The 15,510-nt window shown below is 37.5% G+C and overlaps 1 protein-coding gene across 7 annotated transcripts in view; it reads right to left on the bottom strand.

Moving 5' to 3' along the window:
* LOC127878875 (origin recognition complex subunit 5-like) overlaps window positions 1-15,510 on the bottom strand; it is a 94,211-nt gene that overhangs the window by 42,522 nt on the left and 36,179 nt on the right. For 5 of the 7 annotated variants that reach the window (XM_052425405.1, XM_052425426.1, XM_052425433.1 and 2 more), the window contains one exon: window positions 3,363-3,515. In XM_052425405.1, coding sequence (XP_052281365.1) covers window positions 3,363-3,422 — 60 coding nt within the window. In that variant the 5' untranslated portion in view covers window positions 3,423-3,515. Of the gene's footprint in view, window positions 1-3,362; window positions 3,516-5,163; window positions 5,310-15,510 lie in introns of those variants that run through there. The other 2 variants (XM_052425417.1, XM_052425441.1) reach the window with 2 other exon arrangements.

Genomic DNA, 15,510 nt, shown 5'->3' with positions numbered 1-15,510 from the left:
ATCTCAGACTACACTTTACCCACATGCAGACTGCACAGGCTAATCTCAGACTACACTTTACCCACATGCAGACTGCACAGGCTAATCTCAGACTACACTTTACCCACATGCAGACTGCACAGGCTATTCTCAGACTACACTTTACCCACATGCAGACTACACAGGCTAATCTCAGACTACACTTTACCCACATGCAGACTGCACAGGCTAATCTCAGACTACACTTTACCCACATGCAGACTACACAGGCTATTCTCAGACTACACTTTACCCACATGCAGACTGCACAGGCTAATCTCAGACTACACTTTACCCACATGCAGACTGCAAGGCTAATCTCAGACTACACTTTACCCACATGCAGACTGCACAGGCTAATCTCAGACTACACTTTACCCACATGCAGACTGCAAGGCTAATCTCAGACTACACTTTACCCACATGCAGACTGCACAGGCTAATCTCAGACTACACTTTACCCACATGCAGACTGCAAGGCTAATCTCAGACTACACTTTACCCACATGCAGACTGCACAGGCTATTCTCAGACTACACTTTACCCACATGCAGACTGCACAGGCTAATCTCAGACTACACTTTACCCACATGCAGACTGCAAGGCTAATCTCAGACTACACTTTACCCACATGCAGACTGCACAGGCTATTCTCAGACTACACTTTACCCACATGCAGACTACACAGGCTAATCTCAGACTACACTTTACCCACGTGCAGACTGCACAGGCTAATCTCAGACTACACTTTACCCACATGCAGACTACACAGGCTATTCTCAGACTACACTTTACCCACATGTAGACTACACAGGCTAATCTCAGACTACACTTTACCCACATGCAGACTACACAGGCTATTCTCAGACTACACTTTACCCACATGCAGACTGCACAGGCTATTCTCAGACTACACTTTACCCACATGCAGACTACACAGGCTAATCTCAGACTACACTTTACCCACATGCAGACTACACAGGCTATTCTCAGACTACACTTTACCCACATGTAGACTACACAGGCTAATCTCAGACTACACTTTACCCACATGCAGACTGCACAGGCTAATCTCAGACTACACTTTACCCACATGCAGACTGCACAGGCTATTCTCAGACTACACTTTACCCACATGCAGACTACACAGGCTATTCTCAGACTACACTTTACCCACATGCAGACTGCACAGGCTAATCTCAGACTACACTTAACCCACATGCAGACTGCACAGGCTATTCTCAGACTACACTTTACCCACATGTAGACTACACAGGCTAATCTCAGACTACACTTTACCCACATGTAGACTACACAGGCTAATCTCAGACTACACTTTACCCACATGCAGACTGCACAGGCTAATCTCAGACTAAACTTTACCCACATGTATTTAGACCAGTTTTCCAAAAAAAAAAGGCTCATATTATCAAGATTCAAGGAAAAACTCTAGTCTAACACAATACTTATTTGTTCTAGAGTCAAATCATTTATCTTACCAATAAGCAATATATAAAAAAGTCTGGAGCAAGGCATAGTTAAGCTTGATTGGTCATTGTTGGCTCGGGTACTACTTACATGTACCCCAGGTACTCTTAAGTATACCTACATGTACCCAGGGTACGGTTAATATACTAAAACGTACCCGGGAATTTTAATGCTAAATCGGTTGTTGTGAGCTATTTTTTCAAATTAATTATGTTCACATTTATGTCAAATTTTCTGTTAAATGGCCTCTATATTATTGAAACTCATACTCAAAAAGCATGTTCATGCAGTTTAAAAAAAAAGAAGAGATGTTTGTTTAAAATAAACAAATTCGTTTTACATAGAGTTTTAAGACACTGGATTTTGGGCGGGAATACAACTCGGGTACAGTCTTATATCGACTGGGTACTTTTAAGTATATTTACTGTACACGGGGTACATGTAAGTAGTACCGCCGACAATGACCAATCGGGCCATATTTAAATATATAGTGACCCTTTTTAATTGCAAAATATATCAGATAATTTAAAACTTCAAACAAGATGTGTTTGTGAAACACAATGTCCCCCTATATGATGTTTGACATTGTAGGATGACCTTGACCTTGTGAAGGATGACCTTGACCTTTCACCACTCAAAATGTGCAGCTTCATGAGATACACATGCATGCCAAATATGAAGTTGCTATCTTCAATATAGCAAAAGTTATTGCAAAATGTTAAAGTTGGCGCAAACAGACTATAGCATCTGAGGCAGTAGCACACTTGTTGTCAGTAATCATGACTATAGCATCTAAGGCTGTGGCACAATTGTTGTCAGTAATCATGGCTATAGCATCAAAGGCCATAGCACAATTGTTGTCAGTAATCATGGCTATAGCATCTGAGGCCATAGCACAATTGTTGTATGTAATCATGGCTATAGCATCTGAGGCTGTAGCACAACTGTTGTCAGTAATCATGGCTATAGCATCTGAGGCTGTAGCACAATTGTTGTCAGTAATCATGACTATAGCATCTGAGGCCGTAGCACAATTGTTGTCAGTAATCATGGCTATAGCATCTGAGGCCGTAGCACAATTGTTGTCAGTAATCATGGGTATAGCATCTGAGGCCATAGCACCATTGCTGTCAGTAATCAATGGAATATCATCTTAGGCTGTAGCACAATGGTTGCATGTAATCATGGGAATAGCATTTTAGGCCGTAGCACAATGGTTGTATGTAATCATGGGAATAGCATTTTAGGCCGTAGCACAATGGTTGTATGTAATCATGGGAATAGCATTTTAGGCAGTAGCACAATGATTGTATGGTATCATGGGAATAGCATCTGAGGCTGTTGCACAATAGTTGCCAATCATAATAACAAAACCATTAAGAGGCCATAGCACAATTGAGTTCAGTAACCATGACTTTAGCACCTGAAACTGTAGCAACATTATTGTCAGAAATAATGTCTATAGCACCTGAGGCCAAACAGACATTATTCACATCTATCATCGCTTTAGAATCTGAGGCAGTGGCACTTTTGTTGTCAGAAATAATGGCTACAGCACCTTAGGCCAAAGCACCTGTGCTTTCAGAAATCACGTCTATAGCAAATGAGGCCATAGCACTATTATCAGTAATTATGGGGATTTATGTGCATCACTACACTAAAACAATTCATATTGACTTAGTCATGCTACTACTTTAATGTATACAATTAACAAATACTGTTTTACAGCCATGATATCATCTGGATAAATATATACTTAAACTATTTATCCAAACATGCATTTAATAATATAATAACGAGTTTTTTTCAACAATCAAATACATACATTAAATACAACACATTAGATTGATACAAACCTTGCCCATTATGTCTCGTAAAATTTTCACTTGCTTCTCTCTGCAAAGTATTTCTTCCATCTTCTCACTTGGTTTCAGTAATCTAGCTGTGATGATGCAGATGCAGGCGGGAAAAAAGTCGGTTCTGCGTTATTGGGAGTTTCTGCTGATCAACTGCAAAAGAAAAGCACACATCAATTATCAGTCCACTATCTCTGTTGTCAAACAGTCAATTATGTGAAATGTTCAAAAGATAAGTGTTCATATTTAATTACAACATTATCGGCAGTGTGCAAAAGAAAAGCATACACCATTTAACATTCTGTTATGCGAAATGATCAAAAGGGAAGCACACATTATTAGATATTACTTCATTATCTGAAGTGTGCACAAGAAAAAGATGCATATTATATTACTCAGAATGAGGGCTTTTTTTCCTGCTTTTGTGAAGCAGCCTTGGCCCCCACATTTTGTGAAAAAATGAGTCGCGAAATGTTCAAAATTGTGAAACAAGAGTGCCAAACTGTCACAAGATACGCCCGTTTGAAGGTTTTGGACAACTTGATAGCTTTACCATTTGAGTGGCAAAATGATATATTTTTGAAAATTAAGCAGCACATATTTGAACTTGACCTAGATATCAATTAGACACAACTTCTGACCAAATTTGGTAAAGACAGGATGAAAACTACTTCAATTAGAGAGCGGACACCATGCTAAATGCTTGAAATGCATTAAGTGACCTAGTTTTTGACCCAGCAAGACCCATATTTGTTCTTGACCTAGATATCATTTAGACTCAACTTCTGACCAAATTCAGTGAAGATCAGATGAAAACTACTTCAAGTAGAGAGCGGACACCATGCTAAACGCTTGAAATTCATTAAGTGACCTTGTGACCTATTTTTTGATCCGCCAAGACACATATTTGTTCTTGACCTAGATATCATTTAGACACAACTTCTGACCGAATTCGGTGAAGATCGGATGAAAAATACTTCAATTAGAGAGCGGACACCATGCTAAATCCTTGAAATGCACTAAGTGACCCAGTGACCTAGTTTTTAACCCAGCATGACCCATATTCGGACTTGACCTAGATATCAACTAGATGCAACTACTGACCAAGTTTGGTGAAGATCGGATGAATACAATTTGAATTAGAGTCCGGACAAAGTGGCGCCGTTGAAAATGCACTAATTGACCCTATGACCTAGTTTTTGACCCGGCATGACCCATATTCGAACTTGGCCTAGATATCAACTAGATGCAACTGCTGACCAAGTTTGGTGAAGATCGGATGAATACAATTTGAATTAGAGTCCGGACAAAGTGATGCCTTCCGCCCGCCGCCCGCCCGCCGCCCGCCCGCCCGCCAAGGGGTTTCACATAATACGTCCCGTATTTTATACGGGCGTATAAAAATGAGTTGCAAACTTTCTAAAATTGTTTAAATTTGAGTCACAAACTTCTTAAAATTGTGAAAATTTGAGTCGCAAAGTTCTTGAAATTGTGAAAATTTGAGTTGCGAATTTCCCTAAATTGTGAAAAACGGCAATTCTCACAAAAGGAAAAAAAGCCCCGACTCTATATTGTCAGGTGTGCAAAAGAAAAGTGCACATGATTAAATATTCCATATGCAAGGTGTGTAAAAGAAAAAATACATAATTTAACATGATCGTATGTAAAGTTTAATGGAAAAGTGTAAATAACGGCATTATGTTAAGTGTGCTAAAGAAAAGTCTACATAACTCCATTATGTTAAGTGTGCATAATTAAAAACTAATATATGTTAAGCAAACACTATTAAACACTCCCTTACTTGAAGTACTGGGTACACACCACTCAACCCTCCATTATTTGAAAGTTAAAACATTATAAATCCTGAGTAATGTGAAGTGTTCATCTTTTAATATTCCATTATTTGACACTCCATTATGTGACGTGTATGCATTTAACCATCTCATTATGTTAACACATTAGATTGCAACTTGTATAACAAATGCCCGTTATTTAAAAATATCTTCCAATGAAGGTAATACAAACTGATGGATTTACTGAATGATTGAGACGATTTTTCCTTAGCTCCAACCTTTAATTAACACTGTCCCACTCAGAAGCAAAGTGAAAATGGCTATGTGCAAACAGCATAAAACCAGAACAGCCTGCGTGTAACTCGCAGTCTGTTCAGGTTTTATGCTGTTTGCTGCTCATCAGTATCTAATGGTTGAAAATGAAGCCTTTAAAAGTTCAATATATGAAGAAAGGTTTTGAATTAAATGTAACCCTCTAAGGGACTACAAATTTGTCAAAATATGTTTCTAAGTGGTAAAAAAATAAACACCCCATTATGTGAAACATACAAAAATCGTGTGAAGTGTTAGCTTGTAAATACTGCATTATGAAAAGAAAATATATGTTGTTTCTCTATCCTTACAAATAACTGGGCAATTAAGTGTTAAACAAGGGCTGTTTGTAAAACATGCATGCCCCCCATATGGGCTGTCCGTTGTACTGCCAGCCATTGTGTGAATACAACTTTTGTCACTGTGACCTTGACCTTTGACCTAGTGACATGAAAATCAATAGGGGTCATCTGCAAGTCACGATCAATGTACCTATGAAGTGTCATGACCCTAGGCAAAAGCATTCTTGAGTTATCATCCGAAAATCATTTTACTATTTCGGGTCACCGTGACCTTGACCTTTGACCTTGTGACCTCAAAATCAATAGGGGTCATCTGCGAGTCATGATCAATCTACCTATGAAGTTTCATGATCCTAGGCATATGCGTTCTTGAGTTATCATCCGAAAATCATTTTACTATTTCGGGTCACGGTGACCTTGACGTTTGACCTAGTGACCTGAAAATCAATAGGGGTCATCTGCGAGTCATGATCAATCTACCTATAAAGTTTCATGATTCTAGGCATATGCGTTCTTGAACTATCATCCGAAAATCATTTTACTATTTCGGGTCACCGTGACCTTGACCTTTGACCTCGTGACCTCAAAATCGATAGGGGTCATCTGCGAGTCATGATCAATCTACCCATGAAGTTTCATGATCCTAGGCGTATGCATTCTTGAGTTATCATCTGGAAACCATTTTACTATTTCGGGTCACCGTGACCTTGACCTTTGACCTAGTGACCACAAAATCAATAGGGGTCATCTGCGAGTCATGATCAATCTACCCATGAAGTTTTATGATCCTAGGCGTATGCGTTCTTGAGTTATCATCTGGAAACCATTTTACTATTTCGGGTCACCGTGACCTTGACCTTTGACCTAGTGACCTCAAAATCAATAGGGGTCATCTGCAAGTCATGATCAATGTACCTATGAAGTTTCATGATCCTAGGCCCAAGCGTTCTTGAGTTATCGTCTGACAACCACCTGGTGGACGGACCGACCGACCTACCAACCGACCGACCGACATGAGCAAAGCAATATACCCCCTCTTCTTCGAAGGGGGGCATAATAAGCGTTACATTCATATAAGACTGTTAAAATGTTTCTTTGTTATGGAGTATACAATAAGTGTGATATCATTGATGGCTAGACCCATCCACAGCATTAAGTAGCAGGCATGTAAGCCAATATATGGGACCCTGAATATTATATTAACATATGTTACTTTTCTTACCTAAACATCTTTATTATCTTACCTTTTTTTGCTAATTTATTTTATAACAAACATAATCATGAACAAGTATTTTTAACTATTTCATTAAATGCTATCTGCCTTGTTCAATTTTCTCATGCTAGCCATAAATTAAACATATTCCTTCATGTTTTTCCTACATTAAGTATTTGCTCTCACAGATTTAATTTACCTCAGGGCAACATGACTATTGAGTGAAAGCGCTGACCCCACTGTATGAAAGCCACAATAAAAACAAATACTTAAGCCAGGTTAGCCCATTGATCTTTCAAAACACAGTTACTGGACAAATGATTTTGCTTTCAACCTTTAGAATAATAAACATGACTGTGTTCAAATTTAAACATTGCTGAATAACCCATGAACATAACAAATTAAAACATGTAAGATTCCAAACAGGAATTGTATGGAGAACATAATATATCAATATCGCGTAATCCCATTCTGCGTTCCCACTCCCCAAGGTCAGCCAGCAATTTCACCTTATCAATATTCTTACGACTTGGGATGAATTTAAGCAGACGCACCTTTGCGCACAATAGTGAGCTGTATAAATACAGCTACAGAGAATTAGCCGAATTGGCCGAGCATGAATTAAATGAATATGTGGAGTCCTCGCCCAGTTACATTAGAGACACTACGGACTTTATTTAGAAACTAAAAGAAGTCAAAGAACCACTGCCGGAAGACAATTGTCTACTATTTTGTTTTGACGTCAGGAAACTGTATCCATCCATACCCAAAAGAGAAGGATTAGAAGCTTGCAGGGAAGCATTGAACGCGCGCTCCAACATACTACTCACTTCCACTGATGATATGATTGACGTAATCAAGACAGTTTTGGAAAACAACAATTTCAGTCTAAATGAAAACAACTACGTACAGACAGACGGGGTGGCGATCGGCTCAAAACTGGGGGAAAATTTTGCATGTAGCTTTATGAGGAAGTGGGACCAAGAACTCATGACAGCTAACAAAGTACTGGCATTTTATAAGAGGTTAAAAGATGATGGTTTTGGAATATGGTTAGGTACCACACATGAGCTTGAGGCTTTTACCATACATGCCAATTCCATACACAAAAATATTCAAGTCGACCTTCGGTATAGTCGGCACAGTATCGTTTTCCTAGATACAACCGTACGGAAGCGAAATGATCATATATACACAGCTCTGTATGTAAAGCCCACGGACAAACAGCTCTACATACGTAAAGACTCGTGCCACCCCCCTAGCAGTAAAAGATCGTTAGCATATGGACTTGGATTGCAAATACGAAGAAAATGTGAACAGGAAGAAGATTACAAGAAGCATAAAAATGACCTAAAATTGCAGTTAAGAAGACGCGGGTATAGCGGAAAATTCGCAGAAGGCCAGTTACAGAAGGTAGATGCACTGTCGCGCACAGATTTACTGGAGGAAAAAAAAGAGAGCCAAACGACAGAGTTCCTCTGGTAGTCACGTTTTCCAGTCTTCTTCCCAACGTACACAGCATTGTACACAAACATTTAAACGTGTTATACAGATCGGACAGGATGCGCGAGGTTTTCAGTAAACCGCCTTTAGTAGCATACCGTAGGGCCAAAAACCTCTGTGATACCCTGGTACACAACAAAACAAGCAAGGCTACCTTCATCACACACATAAAATTATGTGAGGCAAACTGCATGTGCTGTAACAAACTGACAACAAGTGACATTTAAGACACAGACAGTAAAATAGCTTATAGCACGTGCAAAAATGTTACTTGTCGCACGAGAAACGTGATATACAGTATAGGATGCAACAAGTGAGTGTGCGTTGTTGATGTTAGGGAGACAGAGAGGCAAATCCGTGAACGCATGAGTGAGCACTCGAGAGAGGTCCGTCTGCATAAAGAGAAGCCCATTACTACCCAATTGGACTCGAGCCACTGCGATGACAACATGTACTTTTCGGTCCTGGAGACGCTTAATATCGCTGAACGCCAAGAAGGTGTAATTAGAGAAGCGTTGTGGTTAAAGAAACTAAAAACTATGAAACCTTTCGGATGTTATGTAATTTACAGTGTGTTCCAGTCGGCAACATTAATGGACAGAATATAATGCTTAAAATAAATAATAAATAATAATATTTATATTTATTATATAAACATTATATATTATATATGTGTATATGTGTGTATATGTAAGTGTATATGTGTGCATATGTATATATGTATTTGTATGTATGTATATGTATGTATGTGTATATATATGTATATGTATGTATGTATGTATGTATGTATGTATGTATGTATGTATGTATATGTGTGTATAAGTATGTATGTGTATATATATATATATATATATATATATATATATATATATATATATATATATATATATATATATATATATGTATATGTATATGTGTATAATGTCTATATCATAATATATACACAGTGTATAATTCATATAATGCAGCGACTTATGAGTATTGGCGCGTAACGTCACGTACACGTTGGGGCAGGGATCATATTTTTTTCGGTTTTGTCGGTCCTAGACCGATTGGGGTCATGAAAGACCGATTAATAATCCCAAACAGTCGGTCCGATTCTGTTTGCTATTAAAATTCCCATGTCATGAAATCGATTACACAGTGTACATGCTAACACACCCTAATGACATTCTTATCTCGATTAGGTGTGATAAACCATTCGGTGCAGTCTCTAAACCGGTCAGGACCGGTTTATTGCACGTCAGATCAAGAATCAAAAACTTGTGAACAGTGGATTAAAGACGCATCCGAAAAGACGCGTCTGAATGCACGCGCTGTAACTAAACAAAACATGCCGATACATTTTCCACCAGCGTAATAATCCGGTAATATAATTATGAATGAAAGTCGCTGATCTGATCGACAGAACAGCCAAAAGTTATTTTTATGGGCGGAACTTCACATAAAGTAGTACACAAGAAAAATAATATACATTGAATAAATCTTTAGTAAAACCGTGTTAAAATCCAAATAATTTGTGTACTTTATACTTTGTTGTTGAATAACTCACGACCGGAAAATTAGATGCGTTGTTTCAAATGCTTCGCTCTCGTGATTAAATCCCTACGCATCTAAACTATCGGCCGTGGGTTATTTGACAACAAATTATTTCTTAATTATTTGGTTTGTTGTTGTCAGTAGCCAACCTACGCACAGACATTTGTTTGGTTCAGTGCATGTTTGTAAGCTATTATCGAGTCGACAACAATTTAAAACATCGGTATAGACTTACACAGATTAATAATATTGACAACGATGAAAAAGTCTGATAAAACAGCACACGAAACAACAATGAAATACCAAATGATAAAACCAGTTGAGAAAACTCGTTCTGTATAAAAAAAATGCCTAGGTGAATTTTACTTGTACATGTATTATACCACCTTCATGAATGGCAAAATCAATGGTATATATATATTAACGTAATTTGTCATAATTTCGGATATACATTTTCGGATACTTTTCCCCATTTATATCCGGACCGATTGATGTTGCGGGAAAATATGATCCCTGCGTTGGAGTAACGTTACGTCATTTCATTGTAATTACTTCCATTTTTGTCAACAGAAGGAAACGCTATGTAAAGTTGTCTTGATAATCGTTTACTGAAGAAGGCCTCTGGCCGAAATATTTAATAAAAGAGTGAATGTATAAAGCTATAATAATTTCCTCCCTCTGGAGATCCAATACATAGAGTATCAAGTTTACTGTTTACTATCACAAAGAAAACTTGAAAAACTTATTGAAAAACAAGAGATGTGTTTGTCAGAAACACAATGCCCCCTTCTGCACCGCTTTGAAGCCATATATTTCACATTTGACCTTGAAGGATGACCTTGACCTTTCACAACTCAAAATGTGCAGCTCCATGAGATACACATGCATGCCAAATATCAAGTTGCTATCTTCAATATTGCAAAAATTAAGACCACTGTTAAAGTTTTTAGACGGACAGACAGACAGACAGACAGACAGACAGACAGACAGACAGACAGACAGACAGACAGACAGACAGACAGACAGACAGACAGACAGACAGACAGACAGACAGACAGACAGACAGACAGACAGACAGACAGACAGACAGACAGACAGACAGACAGACGGACTGACAGACATTTCAAAAACTAAATGCCACCCTTCGTAGGCATAAAAATATATGTATGCAATGTACCTGTAAAAAAGGAATGTCATTTGAATTTCTAAATGTAAAACGACAAACATATATTAATATTACTAACAATATGACCATCTATGACCTGAGTGTGTGTGTTTCAAGTAGTTGATGAAACTGTGACTAACACCATGACAACAAGACAACTTGGAGACAACTACATACGCTTTGGACAAAATTTTCTGAGAAATAACCATCTTAAGTCTCTTATTTGTTCAGACAAAATAATTAACATATATCAATGCTAAGGAACATATATGAAATGTAATATGTTGAGTTAATTAGTCCCCTAACGGTTTCACCGGGGGGACTTATGGTTTTGACTCTGTCCGTCAGTCCGTCCGTCACACTTTTCTTGATTCTGTGATAACTTTAAAAGTTCTTAATATTTTTTCATGTAACTTGGAACATGGATAGATGGCAATATGGACATTATGCACATCATTTCATTTTGTTCCTACGTCAAAAATTGTGGTTGCTATGGCAACAAATAGACTAGAAATAGTGCTGAAAATGGTGGTTTTTTTCTGGATCCTGCGATAACTTTTAAAGTTCTTAATATTTTTTCATGAAACTTGCAACATGGTTAGATGGCAATATGGACATTATGCACATCATTTCATTTTGTTCCTACGTGAAAAATTGTGGTTGCTATGGCAACAAATAGACTAGTAATAGTGCTGAAAATAGTGTTTTTCTGGATCCTGCAATAACTTACAAAGTTCTTAATATTTTTTCATGAAACTTGGAACATGGATAGATGGCAATATGGACATTATGCAAGTCATTTCATTTTGTTATTACGTCAAAAATTGTGGTTGCTATGGAAAGAAATAAAACAAGCAAATTCGTAGAATTGATATCCCCCGCAACATATGCTTTGTTTGAGGATGGGTGCAAATCGGACGGATGAACATACTGACAGATGGGCAGGCGGGGGATATATACTCATACGAAGTTTCAATTATATCCGCCAAAGCACTTCCAAGATATGGCTCCGGACACAAAAGTGCCTATAGTAAAAAGCATTTTTTCAAGATACAAAGGGCCATAACTCTGGTTTTAACAGATGGTGTTCAATGCCATTTGGCATGAATCATCCTCTTATGCAAATATATACTCATACGAAGTTTCAATGAAATACGCCAAAGCACTTCCAAGATATAGCTCCGGACACAAAAGTGACGGACGGACGGACAGCCCGCCGGACAGCGCCAAAACAATATCCCTCCGCCTCTGGCGGGGCATATATACCAAGTTTCAATGAAATCCGCCAAAGCACTTCCAAGATATGGCTCCAGACACAAAAGTGCCTATAGTAAAAAGCATTTGATCAAGATACAAAGGGCCATAACTCTGTTTTAACAGATGGTATAAAATGCCATTTGGCGTGCATCATCTTTTTATGCATATATATACTCATACGAAGTTTCAATGAAATCCGTCAAAGCACTTTCAAGATATGGCTCCGGACACAAAAGTGCCGGACGGACAGACAGCCGGACGGACGGACAACGCCAAAACAATATCCCTCCACCTCTGGCGGGGGATAAAAAATATTCTGACAATGGTGAAATTTCTGACAATGGTGGAGCCGGTAGGGGATTTTTATTGCTTGGCAATAGTCTCGTTAAATTTATAATTGCTTAATTGCCATATTTCTGGTACATTGAAAGAGAGCTCAAAGCAATGATAGCTCAACAAATCTTAAGAACGTTTGAGAAATTGATCAGTATCTCAAATTTTCGGTAATTGATTTATCACAGTCTTGTGAATGTTTGTTCTGAATATTTCAAAATTTAGCATACAAAAGGCCACCCTTCACATACGCCTAAGTATCCTATGCATGGGTCACTGAATTAATCTGCTGAATGGGTATGTCACGATTTGCTGCTCTTGGTATGCCCACACAATATAGGTGAAGTTTCAGATAAATAGTTGGGAGCATTATATACTTATCAGATTAAATGATAAAAAACCCTTCACAAAATGTGTGCTTTTAAATTCAAATGACTATGTCTCTTCAAGCACAAAGCAAAAAAAAGATTTATTCTGAAAATAACCTTAGCCTAATTTACAAACTTTTGAAAACAATTTGCCCATATTCTTGTTAAAAACTGCCAATTTAACAGTATATGTGCATGACTAATTTTGTAATTAATAAGTGTTAGAGAATATTATCTTAATGATGTTTGGAAATGTATCATGATCTGCAATACATGCAATAAATCATCAATAAATTATCTGAGTTTTAATAAAAAAATTGGCCTTAAACTTTTGAATATAATGAGTCGTGTTTTGAGAAAACCTGGCATAATGCATGTGCGTAAAGTGTCGTCTCAGATTAGCCTTTCCGCCTAAATTTTTGCTAAGAAGAGACTTCGTTTAAACGAAATATGTCATAAAAGCGGAAAGTGTCGTCCCTGATTGCACAGGCTAATCTGGGACGACACTTAACGCACATGCATTATGCCCAGTTTTCTCAGAACGCGACTCATATGTTCAATTAATCAAGGCTCAATCAAATATTTGAATACTAGTTTGCCAACTAAAGACATTTTATAAACAAACTGCACAAAATTAATTTTCTGGACAGTTCAATAATCAATTCATTTCAATCAAATTTTCTGGGGAAATTATGCTGACCACTTTGAACAAAATATGGTACTGAATTTTAAACATTATGCACAGATACTGCTACCTTTTACCACAACATACGCATTGCCGTATATATTGCACAATTAAAACAACGAGGACTGTATGTTGTGAAAAGCCATGTCAGATTAATATACCTAATAAGTTACCTTAACCCTAATATTGAACTCTGTTTAATAATATGTACAGGGATTTGTTTGGAAACAATTCAGTTTACTTAAACTATTAAGAAATATATATACAATATAAACCATCACTGTATTTCTTTCTTCCTAAACATAGAAGATTGTAAAGAGAACAAATTATTATGTAATATTTTGTCAACTAAAACATTTGTTGAATTGGTATATTATGTCAATAAATTATTTAGCAATTTTCAATAATGGAATGGGTTCAACATTATTGAAGGACACACACAGGTAATGATTGAAATCATCTTTATAATTACAAATACTTCAGATTTACATAAAATTATGTTCTACACAGTCAATTAAATTTAAGCTATTCAAAAGACCTTGAAAGAAAAGCCAAAAGTACCCATGAAAGAAGCACGCCTATGAACAAGGCTCAAAAGGTACCCATGAATGCAACATGCCAAGGCTCAAAAGGTACCTATGAACAGAACACACTTATGAACAATGCTCAGAATGTACCTATAAACAGAACACACTTATAAAAGGCTCAGAAGGTACTCCTGAACGGATCACGTCTATGAACAAGGCTCAGAAGGTACCTATGAACAGAACACACTTATGAACAAGGCTCAGAAGGTACCTATGAACAGAATACGCCCATGAACAAGGCTCAGAAGGTACCAAAACACACCTATGAACAAGGCTCAGAAGGTACCCATGAACGGAACACACTTATGAACAAGGCTCAAAAGGTACCTATGAACAGAACATGCCTATGAACAAGGTTCATAAGGTATTCATGAACGGAACATTCCTATGAACAAGGCTCACAAAGTACCCATGAACGGAACACACTTATGGGCAAGGCTCAGAAGGTATCTATGAACAAAACACGCCTATGAACAAGGCTCAGAAGGCACCAATAAACGCAACACGCCAAGGCTCAGAAGGTACCTATGAACATTTGAAAAGCCCTCCAAAAGCCCACGTGAGTGCAAGCCACGTGAGTACACCATGACCAGTCAATATAGAGTGCTCGATTGAACTTGTTTTAGACCCACACGAGTAGCCATGCTGAGAGTATTAAAATTCTTTACCTCTCTCTAGTCATTAAACAGTGGACAGTGGCCACCCCACAAAATAGGCTATATAAAGAACTGGTCAAACTACAGACAGCGAGTAGGAAGTTTTAGACGGCAATCGGTGTTTTTGGAATGATGACATTATGTTCTCATAAGAGTATCCTACAAACGTTGGAAATTTTACTTGTCTACCCTTTAATCGGTATGTAATTTTGTTCTTATCCAACTGTCTACTATACTGTCTTTTACAATAGAATTAAATATTGTTTCGCTCCTTACGTAAAATAAACTTATTTCTTTTACATAGTAGAACTAACTTGAATTGTTGTATGCAATTTGTAACATATTTTCTTTACAAACCCAATATAGAAAATACAAACATTGTTTTTGTTCCTAATTAAAAACAATACTTCATTATATATCTCGTAACCATCTATG

The sequence above is a fragment of the Dreissena polymorpha genome, chromosome 1, assembly GCF_020536995.1.
Source record: "Dreissena polymorpha isolate Duluth1 chromosome 1, UMN_Dpol_1.0, whole genome shotgun sequence".
Classification (NCBI taxonomy): domain Eukaryota; kingdom Metazoa; phylum Mollusca; class Bivalvia; order Myida; family Dreissenidae; genus Dreissena; species Dreissena polymorpha.
Note: the sequence above shows the minus strand (reverse complement) of the source record. Positions and strands in the feature narration are given on the sequence as shown.